Here is a 13,970-nt window from a genome sequence, read left to right as displayed (position 1 = left end):
GTAAAGCCAATAAACGGCTAAAATTCTGTTTTATAATTGGATCCGTCTTTTCTAATAATAAAAATTCTTGCTTTCCACTACAACTTTCCAGCGATTGAATTAGGATTGTCCAACTGTTCCATGAGGCAAGAGTCAAAACGGAGAGACATCTAAATTTATGGGTTTGGAAACAACCAAACCCATAAGCAACCAGTCCCTGCCTTTGAAGAAGCACAAGTAGGTCCCTGACTTTTGACTTGGTCCGGTTGCTAGGGTGCGTCAAAGAACTGCATTCAGTAGCTCGAAAAAAAAAAACATAGTGATATTCTCCAGGCCCTTTGGCGCGGTCATCATAAAAGGGTTAAAATGTCGTAATCAATATGTATTCGATCCAGCTTTAAAAGTGACGTGAATTCCCGTGATAAAACTCGCAATGAATCCACTAAAACTTTTTTTGAATCCGATGATTGCATAACTAGCCGGGACCAACTCGCCGTTACTTACTCTTACAGAAAGTCATTGTGTCTATTTTAAAAAACGTTCCACTGTCTACAGTGTCACCATGATTTTCCCCTTGAATGTCCCGATTGTGCCGCAAAAAGCGACATGCAAATACTAAAGGAGAACAGTTCCTTCCTTGACATTTCAAACCGCTGGATAAAAAAAAACAAGCGCTCCAGCACTCCCCCCCCCCCTTCTCGACGGCGGCCACCTGATGACTTTCAGTACACGGGGAATCAATAAAATATTGTGACACTTTAACGGCGTGGACCGAGATCCAAGTTTAGCTCCAACATTCCCGGGATCAGGGGCCAACTTTGGTCAAGCCATCTGATTAACATCATCAATGAAGTCATTTTTTCTGTTCGTTAAATGATTTATGACCTAAAAAAAAAAGGACATTGGTGAGAAACGTTGTTCATGCTAAAAGAGTTGACAACTTGGGAAGGATTTAAAGAGGCATTGTAGTAGAAATGTTTTTTGTTTTTTTTACTTTCTTTTACTTTTCAGGTGACGTAAAGAAACTTGTTTTGGCAACTTCCATCTATGACCTTCTACTTTTAGTAACAAACTGGAATTCATGACGGTTGTTTTAAAGAAGGTTAAAAAACGTTTTATCCAAGAAAACCAGTACAATTTGGTATAAATCGTCATCTATAGGTGGCCAAAGGTGACTCAAGTATCCAACTTTTTTTTTTTACCTCGTCAATAATCATTTGTTTTATTGAGAAGCCTTGATATCTGGTTCAAAAATCATGATCTTGTGAATTAATAGTTTGCTACAGATACTTGTCTACGTCTACCACACTTTTTAATCTTGTGTTATTTCAGAAAACTTGCAAAAAAGATTCGATTTTGCATCATTTAATTCATACTCAATATCTTGATTTTTAAAGGAGTGGTAGGTAATGTTAATGAAGCTCCATTTGGAATTGAAAAAGTTCAACCTCCTTACTTCAGACTCTCCCTTCAGCATCAATTTGATATTTTTTTCTTGTAGCAACATTTCAGGAATGTCTATTTCAGGGGTGTAGACTTTTTTAATAAAAAACCTAATTCAAATTTCCAAGAAGCAAATACCGTTTGTTAATATTTACATGTTTGCTGAGGCCTAAATCTGCTTAAAAAAAACCTGCTTTAAAATGATTACAGTGAAAAGAAAAAGCTGAATTTTGTCTAGTATGAATACATTTTACACAATAGTTCTTAAAATGTGTTAAATTATGTGAAAATATTTGCAATATTTCTCCAAGAAAGTACATAAAATTGCTTTTGAATGCGCCTTTTTCTTTTAGTTTTAGTCATGCTCACCTTGCTTCCAATAAAGTTTTTACAAGAGTAATTACGCGTCCTAATATAACACCTAAGGTGATAACGGAAGGTTTGAGTGAGGATTCTGTCTTGAGTAAAGATTTGAAAACTCTTGATCATTACGTCTGTGCACGCAAGTCCGCTCTCACAGAGAGAAAGTTTCGCTTCCCAAAGATGGATGAACGATACCTTTGCGACGTCCTCTGTCTCATAAAGTAGGTCAGGTAGACTATACAGGGATCTCTAGGACTTTAACACAAAAAGACGACGGCTATGTAGCATTGAGATGCCGACGGATTGGATGAAAAATGCCGCAAGCGTATTTTTTTTCCAGGTCTAATTTTTTTCCCACCCTCAGGTGTCTTTTCCCTTCAAAAGGTCCTAATGCTGCTTTCCCAGCCCATAATACACTATTTAATGTCAATAAACGGGGAATATAATTCTAGCGTTCTAGGACAAGACTTGGCTAATCAGTTTGGCTGGATCACAAAGAAGCGCGAGAAGCTTAAATCCACAGCGAGGTTTCAATCAAAGGTGAGTTGATAAACACAAGGCAGCACTGTCTTGTTTCTGTGATTTGGAAATATTTCAGTGACAGGCAATCAGACTCTGTCTCACACTCTCAACAAAGCGCTCAAGGGTCTGGAATCCATATGATTATTCATCATCCATATAATCACGATCTCACGTGCATCTACATGCAGCCCAACGTCAGTGAAATTATTCTAAATGTTGCGTATTGTTCGTCCCAATTTTTTTATTTCACAGAGTTGATGTTTCGACTGGATGCAACATTTTATCGTGTATTTTTTTCCATATTTGTCAGTTCTTTGGACTCTTAAACAGTTTTAAATATTTGTTATCAACCGATTAAATGCAAATGTTGATTTTCCCGCTTCATTATTGACCAAACATTAAAACAAATGCTCAATAATCCAATGAATAACAATGTATATAATCCATTATATCACTTTTAATTTTCAAATTTGCAGCTGACTCTATGGTGTGAGTTATTCTACAGTAGAAATAAACATGTGTTACTAAACATAAAGTAATACATAAAGATTGTCACTTTCAAAGGTGTACATCCTAGCTATAACGCACTTTAACACACAATTTTCTAGAAGGAGAACAGGTCAGTTATTACGTATACACTATAAAGGTTTTTTTTCTTTTCATGTTTTAGCATATTTTTCACGGGACATAACACTTGATGCGTAATTGTGCACACATGGCTGCAGTAAGTCCTGATAAGGGACCTTTTGAAGTGAAGTATGGTGTCTGTGTTGTTATATTATTTATTATAAAATATTATTCTGTTAGGCAGCATCAAAATGAATGCATTTTTGATTTAAATAGATCGTTATGAATACTTTAAACTCAATTTACGTACATACAAGCCTGTTTAGTACTGTAATCTTGGGTTCAGCCCCCGGTGAAAAATTCCAGACTGTGTTCACAGTTTTGGACACGAGATAATTTTTCTGAAGCTGCTGCCAAATTTATGAATAACACACGTTTGAAAAGAGATAAACATTTTGAAATTTAAATACAGATTTTAAGTTTAACTTTCACTTATTTTCAGCTTATCTTTTGTGTAATTCAATCCACTTCTAAACCCAGTCAAGGCATAACGAAAAAAGTTTGATATGATTGATATGCATTTTTAATTCAGTGTAACATTAGGTTTTACAGACTTTTTCTGAGTGCCAGTATTTGGAGTAAACGGGCCATTCATTTTTAACGACAAAATAAAGTTTTACTTTGTCATCACAGTCTTTTAAAATAATAAATGAAAAAATCTTAATAAACTTGTTGCTTTAAGACTATTTTAAGGTGATAAAATGAGGAGTAAAATTGCATTCATTTTAGCTCCATTTAGTTTAAGACCAACAATGGAGAACACGCCTAATTCAGGCAGAGGTATGTTAACTATCTTTGAGTGACGGCGAGTTACGCGGAAAGGTGGTTGGATTATTCAAAACGACAAACAGTAGAGTTGGTAGTATTGTCACTGGGACGGGGGTTGGGCTTCCCTATGACCTGAGGTCAAACTACAGTGACATGCTGCGGCTTGTAGAAATCCACCACTCAGCATGCAAAGCGCCGTGTTTGAGCCTCTGAAAGACAAGCTGCTCGGGTGATATCCCATGTTCCGTCGCGAGCGACAGACGGACGTGTACGCCAGATGACTCATTTAATACTCAGAATTAAGGAAACAGGCGATGATTCGATCGCTAATCCTGCCAACTCATGCGGTCCGTGCATCATTGAGCTCTTGAAAGTATACACTGCAACTATCATGCTTTTTTTGTTTTAAATAACGCTTTAGCTCTGAATATATATATTTTAAAATATACTTTTTATGCTCCACATTGAGCCCCTGATCCACGTGACAACCTGGCAGCGAGCTTTGACAAGTCCCACACTTCCGCGACTTCAAACTGACACTTGCTGGTGACAAATCCGACACTAAAAATAAAAAAAATAAAAAAAAAGACATGTAGACGCATGCACTGTCATACAGGATTTTTTTTTTACCTTGAGTCAAATCCGGCTCCTTCTCCCTCTGTCCCTTCTTATTGCCCTTCTTTCTTCCTCTCCTCTCTTTCTTCTTGAACTCTGTCATGCTGTCAGTAAATCCTCTCAGGAAAAGACCCAAAAAAAATAGTCCTATTGGGAATGTGTGGCAAGTGGGCACCACCAGACTGAGCATGTTACAGCGACTCTCCTCCTATATAGACTCACCACACACCAATCAAGTACAGGAAGGAGGGAGGAAAGGAGGGAGGAAGGGAAGGAGGGAGGGAGGGAGTGGGCAAGAGAAAAAGGTAGAGAGCCACTGCTCAAGAGGAAAAAAAAAAGTGAGAGAAACACAAGAAGGAAGGGCAAAGAAAGAGGGAGGAGCAGGCGAGTGCGGTTTCCCATCGCTGTAAGGCAATCAAGTCCAGAGGACTATCAGATGACCGGCGGCTCTTCCAGGCCCTGCAGCCACATCTCGGGAGGGATATGTTAAAGTTTGCACCAGGAGCATCTTCCCCCCGTAAACCCCTCACAAATGCCCTGTTGACCCCACCCAGATAACTCAGACAGAGACCTGCCCTTGCCAATTGGATGTCAGGGTCGCGAACAAGCGCACATCTGGTTCACGTTTGAGGACACATGTGGAAGGGAAAGTGCAGCGCGATCCGAATCAGTGACAGGCGGCTTTTTTCTTTTTTTTTTCCCGGGAGAAAATTAGACCAAGTCATCTTCAGCTTCCCCCCCCTCAACACCCTCACCCCCCCCCCCCCCCCCCCCCCCCCCCCATCCTCAACTCTCCCCCGTCTGTCAAAGGGTTCTCGCGGCACTACAGACGAGTCCCAGCTCGTCGGGGATGCATGCAGCTCCCTGACGCTGCCAGGTGTCGCCGATATATACACAAAACGGGGTCTCGCATCGAAACGAGATTTTTATCGTCCTCAAAAGTTCTGTTCCCGGGGGGCTGGACGGATTAGAAACGTGAGCAAACTTTAGAACGAGGAAACTCCAGTGACATCTAGTGGTGACCCTGTAAAATGCTTTGTCTTCATGTTTCAAGTGAGGATTAAAAGTCAGGAATATTAACATTATCTGACGTTATTGATGCAACGATTTATATTTAGAATGACTTGTCAAATTTATATTCTCGTAGACTTATTTATATGGAAAATTATAAAATAGAAATAATAATTTGAAGAAGAAAAGTTTTTGGTAGAATATTTTTTTTAAAAAACCATACAATTAAATTAACAATACATAGTTTACAGCACATTTAAAATGGAAACGGTTAAAAAAAAATACAGTGACTACCTGTTACAATTAAATTAAATGGGGAAATAAAATGTAAAAAAATATTCACACTTATGTTGTAAAAACGTAATTTAAAAATTGTATTCGAGAAAAAGGAAAACAAATGCAAAAAATAGAGAAGGAAAAAAAAATTGGATTAGACAAATATTTTATAATAAACGTTAAAATAATATAATTTTAAAGAAATTAACTGTTAATTTACGGAATTTTACAAAATGCGTCATCGTTTTTCAATGACCATATGACGATCTGATAATGAACCACATGTGGCCCCCGAGCCACACTTTGTCATGGTTGATCCGGTACCTTTTAACTTTTATTATTTTATTTTTTTGTAGTTTTTAAATGTATTAATTTTACGTTTTTGTGTTTTTGTCATTGAGTATCCTGAAAAGCGCAATAAAAAAAAACAAAAAAACATATGTATTAATATTCTTATCTAATTTTGGAACATTAATAATTTCTTCAACAAGAAAATGTAAGATATGTGAAATTAAAAAACATTAAACTATATATATTAAATTAAAGGTATATTTAAAAAGTCACAACAGCCAACTTTTCCTCAAGATTATTATTTTTTTCAGTCTGTGATACGTCAACACTTCACGCTGACGAAATAGTCAAAAATAAAAACAAGGCGTTGAAAAACGAAACCCATTGAAACTGTGCAGGGGCGACGACTCTCAATGAAACTTGTACGGTGAGTCATCTCTGGGGCCTCCAGGGTTCGTCTCGATCCTGCCCACGGAGATCTGTGACGTAGACACTTCATTTGAAGGGTCAGATCGGAGGGGTGGGGGGGGGTCGGGTTTAGGGGGTCACGCCCTCGACAAAACTAATTCTTCCTCCTGGTGGATTTGGATGAGCTGAGCTACTAGGAGAGGGAACTGCAAGGGACCGTCAGAAAGCTGCGCACCACTTTTGCAAACCCCCCCCACACACACTACACCTCCCTCTCTTCTTAACGCTCACTTCCTCTTTTCAGCAGGACGAGACTTGTCACTGGGTCGCATGTGGGTGGGAATGTGGTCTGAAACTTGACGTCAGGATCACAAGGTGGAAGTCGAATGTGCTACAGGTATGAGAAATTGTAGGTCAAATTTTATTTGTTTTCTTTTCGGGGGTCGTATTCAAGCTGCACTACATGATTTTCTCAAATGACTCGCACGACACTCGATTTGAATCCATAGATTTCCTTTCTTTTTTTGGCTGATACAATCAAAACTCAAAGAAATATGCCCACATCCGTCAACAACATGCCTTTCCAGTGATCCCACTGTGATACAATCCGACGGCTCCTGTCAGGCGTCCAACAAACAAAGCAGTTATTACACATTTACGTCGTTATTCTTCAATAAATATGTCTTAAAAAACAGCCCTATCCATTCTCCTCTGTCCTTTTTTTTGCGATTTAAAGTGTTATTGTAGAACATTAAGATAGTTTACCAGATTGTTGTTGTGATCTCAAAAGTGCCACACAGATGGAAAACACAAACAGCAAGATATGGACATTTTTCTACTCGTTGTGAAATCACGAGGTAGAACACATTTGAAAAGTTGTACTTAACAAAAAACACTTCTGTCTGACTTTAAAAGACAAATTCCCTTCAATTCGTGCCAAAAAAAAATGGATTACTGCCCGTTTTTTAGATTGAATTCCTTCTCTGAGAAGAACACATTTTATAAAATAAAGTTTTCAAAAAAGTACTATTCAGTTTGGGCAACAATCATCTTGGTTTACTTTCCTTTTATCTATTGAATACCTCCTCCAAGGAGATAATGTTCTGTACAAAATAACTAAGAAAAATTCAACAAAATTACTTTAAAGTACGTCAGAAGTTGCAGAGTTTTCAAAAACCTTTTAAGTATAAATTCTAAATCCATGATTATTTAACACCTCGTTCAAGGAAGTTATGTTGGTGTCTTTAAGCAAATTATCAAAAACAGAAACGCAAGAAAAAAACTATTACGTAGTATCTGTAGTATTCGTCTGCAGGGCTCTGTAGTATTACTCGGTGAGGATTTCATAGTTTTACTCCGTGAGGAAACATAGATATAGTCCATGTGGCTATGTAGTATCACACCACTGTGCTTAGTCGTACTACTTCGTGAGCATTTGTAGTTTTACTAGATGGGGCTCTGTAGTATTACTCTGCAGGGTTCTTCAGTTTTAGTTCGCTGGGCACCGTAGTACTACTCCGCAGGGCTCAGCAATATTGCTCGATTGTAATATTCCTTAAGGTTTCGTAGTATAATCGTTGAGGCTCAGTATGAGTATTACATCGCAGGCTTCCGTAGTGTTGCAGTGCAATATTGGAAAATTGGAAAGTTTTAAGTTTTAAATAGATAAAAGGACAGATTGTTTCCTGAAATAAAGAGAAGTTATCTTTTAAAAACAGAAGCAGTAGAGTTTTGGAATAAGTAGAACAAAAAAAAGAATGAAAGAACATTTTCAATAAAGTTTTAAGTAAAAAAATCCTTAAAATATTTTTTTTGCTATTAGTGGTTCAGCTATTCTTGCTCTTGACCGCAGTGTGTTGTGCAAGTAAGACCAAAGCTCTTAACAATATTAAAAACTCTGAAAAACTGAAATATGTCGCTATAAATGATTGTGATAAAAAGCTGCTTGGCAGATGTCTGCGCTCGTATCCATGCTTTTCTAGTTACTTTGAATTTCCAGCTCATCTGAAAAACATTGATCAAACATTTTTCAGGCTTTCAAAACACATTTAAGTCAAAATTATATATTTTAATAAACCAAGGAATTGTAAATCCCAACCAACATCTGTTCTTTCTGTTTTTTTAATCCGAGGATGATCCACTTGCACGATTTACGAATGCATTCCAAATCCTTGTGTGCTTCAAAAAAAATCAGATTTTTTGGAAACATCCTAAATGGCTTCTTGGACGCGAACACACCTTTTTCGCTTTGATGTTGCCGTGAGAAAAGAGCTCGTAATGGGCCGTCAGGAAACGCGTTTCCGACGCCAGGTATAAATGCGACTTAGTTTAATTGATCGAAGCTGGAAATTATTCATAATAATGTAGAATTCCAGACAAAATGAGGGGAAAACAAGTAAATATTTTGACGTCTAAATCTTTCTCCTGCCTTTTCCAGTCCACTCCTTTTAATCTCAAACACACACGGGCGGTCCTTAAGGAGCGCAACGAGCAACTCAACGAAAGGAGAGGAAAAAAAAAAAAAGGAATCTCCAGATGAAAAGTTCGGACACGGATCGTCAGCAGGTCCGGCTCATAAATGCCTGGCGGGCCCCTGCCTCCCTCTTAATCCTACCTCCCAGAGAAGGAGCTTCCCTTCATACCTGCACATCATCACGTCGACGCCGCTCAACGGCACCTCTGCCCTCTCCAACGTCCCGCCAGTTTATCTCCATAGACAATAATGGCCCTCGACCCGCCATTAGGTGATGTTGTTTACATCTGTCTGCGCTTCTGCAGCGAAAGTGCATTTGGGTTCAGGTGGCTTAAGGATGAGAATAGCGTCTGTTTTTTAAACACACATCTGTTGACTCGTGGGGAGAGGGAGAGTGGGGGGTAGGGGGGGGTCACAGGAACAAATGAGGATAAATGGACAGAAGGGAATGATCGTGGAAATAGGGAAGAAATACAAAAAAGAGATTTTGGAAGTAGAAACACTGTTGTCTGCATCACATGACAGAAAACAGCCCCATCTGCTGTTATTCCTTCTTTCTTTTTTCTTTTTTTTTTTTGGCCGGAGGAGAAGAGATAGAAGTGAGAGTCGAGAGTTCATACGACACAGTGGAGTGACCGTCAGAAAACTATCTTAGAGTCGAGTCTTTTAAAAGTCACAGAACAATCACTTGAGGCCCAGAAGACGTATCCGTCCTGCCAAGTCATTTTTTGTGGCCCCCGACGGCTACTTGATCTATTTGACCAATGGTTCTATAAGAGACTGAGTTTGGCAAGTTTGTATCACGAGTTCTGGGACAATAAGGCGAACTTATATTCCTTATTATGTCTTATCTACGAAGCCACACCCGAAGACTTAGTAGTATTACTCCCCTGGGGCTCTGTAGTATTACTCCGCAAGGATCCGTAACTCTACTCTGCAAGACTCTGTAGTATTACTCTGTTGGACGCTGTGTCGTATTACTCCTCGAGAATCTTTTGGTTTACTCCACTGGAATCTCTAGTATTACTCCACTGAGCTCTGTAGTATTACTCTGCGAGGAGCTGTAGTTTTACTCCGCAAGGATACGCAGTTTGCTCTGTGGGGCTATGTAGTATTACTCCACCGGGCTCTGTAGTATTACTCCGCGAGGATCTGTAGTTTTACTCCGCAAGGATACGCAGTTTGCTCTGTGGGGCTATGTAGTATTACTCCACCGGGCTCTGTAGTATTACTCCGCGAGGATCTGTAGTTTTACTCCGCAAGGATACGCAGTTTGCTCCATGGGCTATGTAGAATTATTCCACCGGGCTCTGTAGTATTACTCCATAGTGCTCTGTCGTACTCCTCATGAGGATCTGTATTTTAACTACTATAGTATAACTCTGCACGGCTCTGTAGTATTACTTTGCTAGGTAGCGTTAGTACTACTCAGCGGGGCTCAGCAAAATTGCTCCAAAGTAATACTCCGCAAGGTTTCATAGTATTAATCCCAGAGGCTCTGTAGCATCACTGCATGAGGCTCCTTAGTATTAAAGCGCAAGCATTTGTGGTATTACATCGCAGGTTTCCGTAGTATTACAGCGCAAGGATTAGCAGTATTACACAACAGGCTTCCGTAGTATTACAGCGCGATGAATAGTAGCTTACACCGCGAGCTGCCGCAGTATTACTCTGCGAGGTTCCTTAGTATTACAGAGTGAAGATTCCTGCTATTACACCGCAAGCTTTCGTAGTATTACAGCGTGATGCTCCTTTCCCCCGAGAGGGTCCGTAGTATTACAACACACAGATTCGTAGTATTACTCCGTGAGGATCTGTGGTACTGCTCTAGCGGCTGTGCAAGGATTCTGTGATTCTTGAAAGTATTCAACTACAAGGCTCTGTCGTTTTAACCCTTGAGCCTTCCAGGTATTAATCCGTGAGGCTTCCAGTAGTGAAGTAATACTACAAAGCCACACCGCAATTATTACACCTCATAGTCCAAAGAATACGGTAAGTGGAAAAGCAGCCGCACCTTTGCGATCATGTTAGATCAGCCCTGGGTCACCTTCATACCCTACATGGCCATAAAGAAGGTCAGATTGCTTCCTGGTTATCTCTGTGGTTAGTCTAAATAGGAGGAGGCCCTAGGGCATAGCCAGGGCAGGGATTGTGCCTCTGAAGGTCCTGGATATATTGACGGAGGTTGTAGGGAGCGGGAAGCCTAGGCCTCTTCACTTAGGCTGCTGCCCCCGTGATCTCATACAAAAACAATCGCAGCATTATCTTCACTGGGACGAGATGATATAAATGTCAAGAAACTAAACTCCATGAAGTCAAAACAGCCAAACATAACAAACATCTCTGAGTCAGACATGTTGCCTTCCTTCACACCTGACGCCGCAATGGGATACGAGCACATTTATTTACACACGGCATTAACATAAGACTCCGGCGACCACATCGAGATCTGCTTGTGATTCCCCACACGCCTTTTTACTTAAGCGAACACATGACATCATCCTCTGTTCCCCCCTCAAGTCTGAAGTGTCAGCTTTGGCCCGGATTCTATCTTCGGGCCAGATGGACAGCGAACACATCTTCTTCATATCCCTCGTCTCATTTATTTTTTCCGGCCACGAAACAAAGTGGAACAGACGAGAGAACACACGCAGAAAAGACCTGTCGGGGAGTTGAACTGGGGCAAACAGGTGTTTGTCGAGATCAAAACATTCGGAGGGTAATTGGTGAAAATTGACTTGGCAACAAAAATGTCTTGAAATAGTTACATTTTTGAAACTTGGAACAGTTTCAGCTGAAATTAATATAATTCTGTCTTTTTCATTGAGAAATACAGTTTTCAACCAAATGTTCCCGGGGGTAATGATAAAGAAACTTAATTAGAGTTTTAAACAAATCATAAACACCCTTGACAGGATTTGGGGATTATCAAGGATTCTCTCCATCGGCCATTTTTGTAGTCTCTTTGGTATAATTTGTGTAACTTGGAAAATACCAACTATTACATTGTTTACTAGATTCTACGCTAATCTATAGGTACTTGTGGCTTGTTTAAAAAATAATAATAATAATAAAAAAAAATTAGAAAAAACGTTGGTAGCCCAGAAGTGCAAAATTAATTTACAAATTCAGTTTACAATTTCTTTATTTACAAAACTTGATTTACAAACCAATAAAACCAAACCAACCAAATCAATAATTTTGTAAAATACATTTAATATCTTTGAAACAATATGTTAATTTCTAAAAACAAATGTACAAACTCTGACAAACCTCATACAAAATTCACATTTTCTCAAATTCAGTTTTGTAATTCTGGGCCATGATAGAACAAATAAACCAAAAAAATATGTATATAAAAAAATAAATACAACATATATAAATATAAATTTGCAACTGCTTTCATTTGTTTTGAAACCAGAAAATATCCAAACATCAACTTTCAAAGAGTCTGACGTGGACTGTATCCTCTCGTCCTCAGTCATTGCAGGGAACTTGAAGGATTTCATTGTTCCTTGTGCTGTGTAGGACAGTCGTCATCTAGCGGCCGGATTATTAATTGTAAAAAGAAAATACAATAAAATAAACCTGCTCTTAATATTTGCAAACTAAAAAATATATATATATTATTTTAAACAATGTAAACTATAAAATAACTATGGCAGAAAAGGTGATTTTAAAGATAAAAAAAGAAAACAGATGTTTAATATAATATAATATTTATTAACTCACAATGTGATAAGTAATGCAACCCAAAAAGTGACTATATTTTATTTATCCACAAAGTTCATAGAAATGTATTTTTACAATTTATTTGAGGTCAGGTCGCAGAGGCAGCAGTCAAAGGAAAAAAAAAAGGTGTTTCTACAGAAATACTACGCAAATGAGACACAAATAAATCATTGTCGAATACACACAATAGGAATGTTCGTCTCGGAATTTACGATCTTGATTTCGAATTCTTGCTACATTCTTTTGGCAAAATATTTTCTTACGGGGTGAAGCTAACGTAAGCTAGCTTTATCCAAGACGGTTTAGGCGATGTTTGCCTGGTCCTTAAAAGAAAATCCCGCATCATCGCAGGTAGGAAAAGAATCCCCAAGGGCTTAACCAGACAGTCAATTTATAGCGAGTAGTTAACCTATGTGTGTGTTTTTTTTTGGACTGTGGGAGGCAACGAGAGTGCCTGGAGGAAAAGTACGCAGGAGAACCTAAAACACACACGGAGATCAAACAATCTCCACCAAAAAAAGGAGATTTACTCAAAAACCCCTATTTTTGTCTTCTCAAGTCCAAACAGTCCGGAGATGATCTGGTTCGGGTCGTGTTTACCGCCACGCAGCTGCTTCGTGAGCCGAAAAAACACAAGCCACGAAACCTCAACAAACACAAATAAATATGGAACATCTCCACTTTATTCTTCAATTTATTCCCGTTGAGCAAAATACTGCAAACCAGGTGTCGTTTTTTTTTTTCGGAGAAGAGATCCGTCATTGGCTCCCTCCGTGAGTGACAGCCCGAGAGAAACGCAGCATGTGATGATACACCAAAGGCTGATGTCATTGGGCGGGCGGCAAAAAAGAGCCCCCTGAAGGGGAGGCTTGACACAAATCAAAGCCTGTGACATCTGGAGGACCGAGGAAAGGGGGCTATTGGCTCAAGGTCGGCTATTCCAAGGTCAATTTTGACTTCAAATCCGAGCGTTACGAACAGCCCTGCTGGGAGGCAGCTGAGATGAGTGGAAAAAAAAAAAGAAAAAGAGAGAGAGGAGTCGTCTCCGTTGTTCAGGCATCAAGTGGTTTGATATTCAAACTGTTGGAAAGTGTTAAAACGCGGAAGTGATCCTGAGTGGATTTTCCCGCAACGGTCGCCATGGGAACTCTGGTCTTAAGGGTAGCAACGAGGGGACGGCGTATGATCGTAGCGTGGAAACCGAAGAAGGAGAAGGAAGAGGAGAGACACGAGGAAAAGTGGGGTGAACACGGAGAGATGGAAAGAAGAAGCTGCGGTTGTTGCAGCTTGTTGTGTCGCCACGTAAAAGATTTGTCGGCGCAAAGCATGCTGGGAAAGACTGCAGTGGCGTCTCAGAGAGGGAAACACAAAAGAGCCGGAGCTTGTCGAGGAAGTTTGGATTAATATCCTTCGCTATCCTTTAATACTCATGGTGTGTTTGAAGGAAATAAACGAGAGGAAA

At 39.4% G+C, this 13,970-nt stretch overlaps 1 protein-coding gene across 4 annotated transcripts in view; it reads right to left on the bottom strand.

The window, feature by feature from the left end:
• Positions 1-13,970, bottom strand: part of nrg2a (neuregulin 2a) — a 109,421-nt gene that overhangs the window by 65,958 nt on the left and 29,493 nt on the right. The window contains exon 1 of one of the 4 annotated variants that reach the window (XM_087807866.1): positions 4,333-4,564. The exons of the other annotated variants lie outside the window; for them this stretch is intronic. Within the exon in view, the coding sequence (XP_087663992.1) occupies positions 4,333-4,507 (175 nt within the window). The 5' untranslated portion in view covers positions 4,508-4,564. Of the gene's footprint in view, positions 1-4,332; positions 4,565-13,970 lie in introns of those variants that run through there. 4 annotated transcript variants of the gene reach the window in all.

The sequence above is a fragment of the Callionymus lyra genome, chromosome 14 (genome assembly GCF_982586985.1).
Source record: "Callionymus lyra chromosome 14, fCalLyr1.hap1.1, whole genome shotgun sequence".
Classification (NCBI taxonomy): Eukaryota; Metazoa; Chordata; class Actinopteri; order Syngnathiformes; family Callionymidae; genus Callionymus; species Callionymus lyra.
This window is presented reverse-complemented; position numbering and strand designations above follow the sequence as displayed.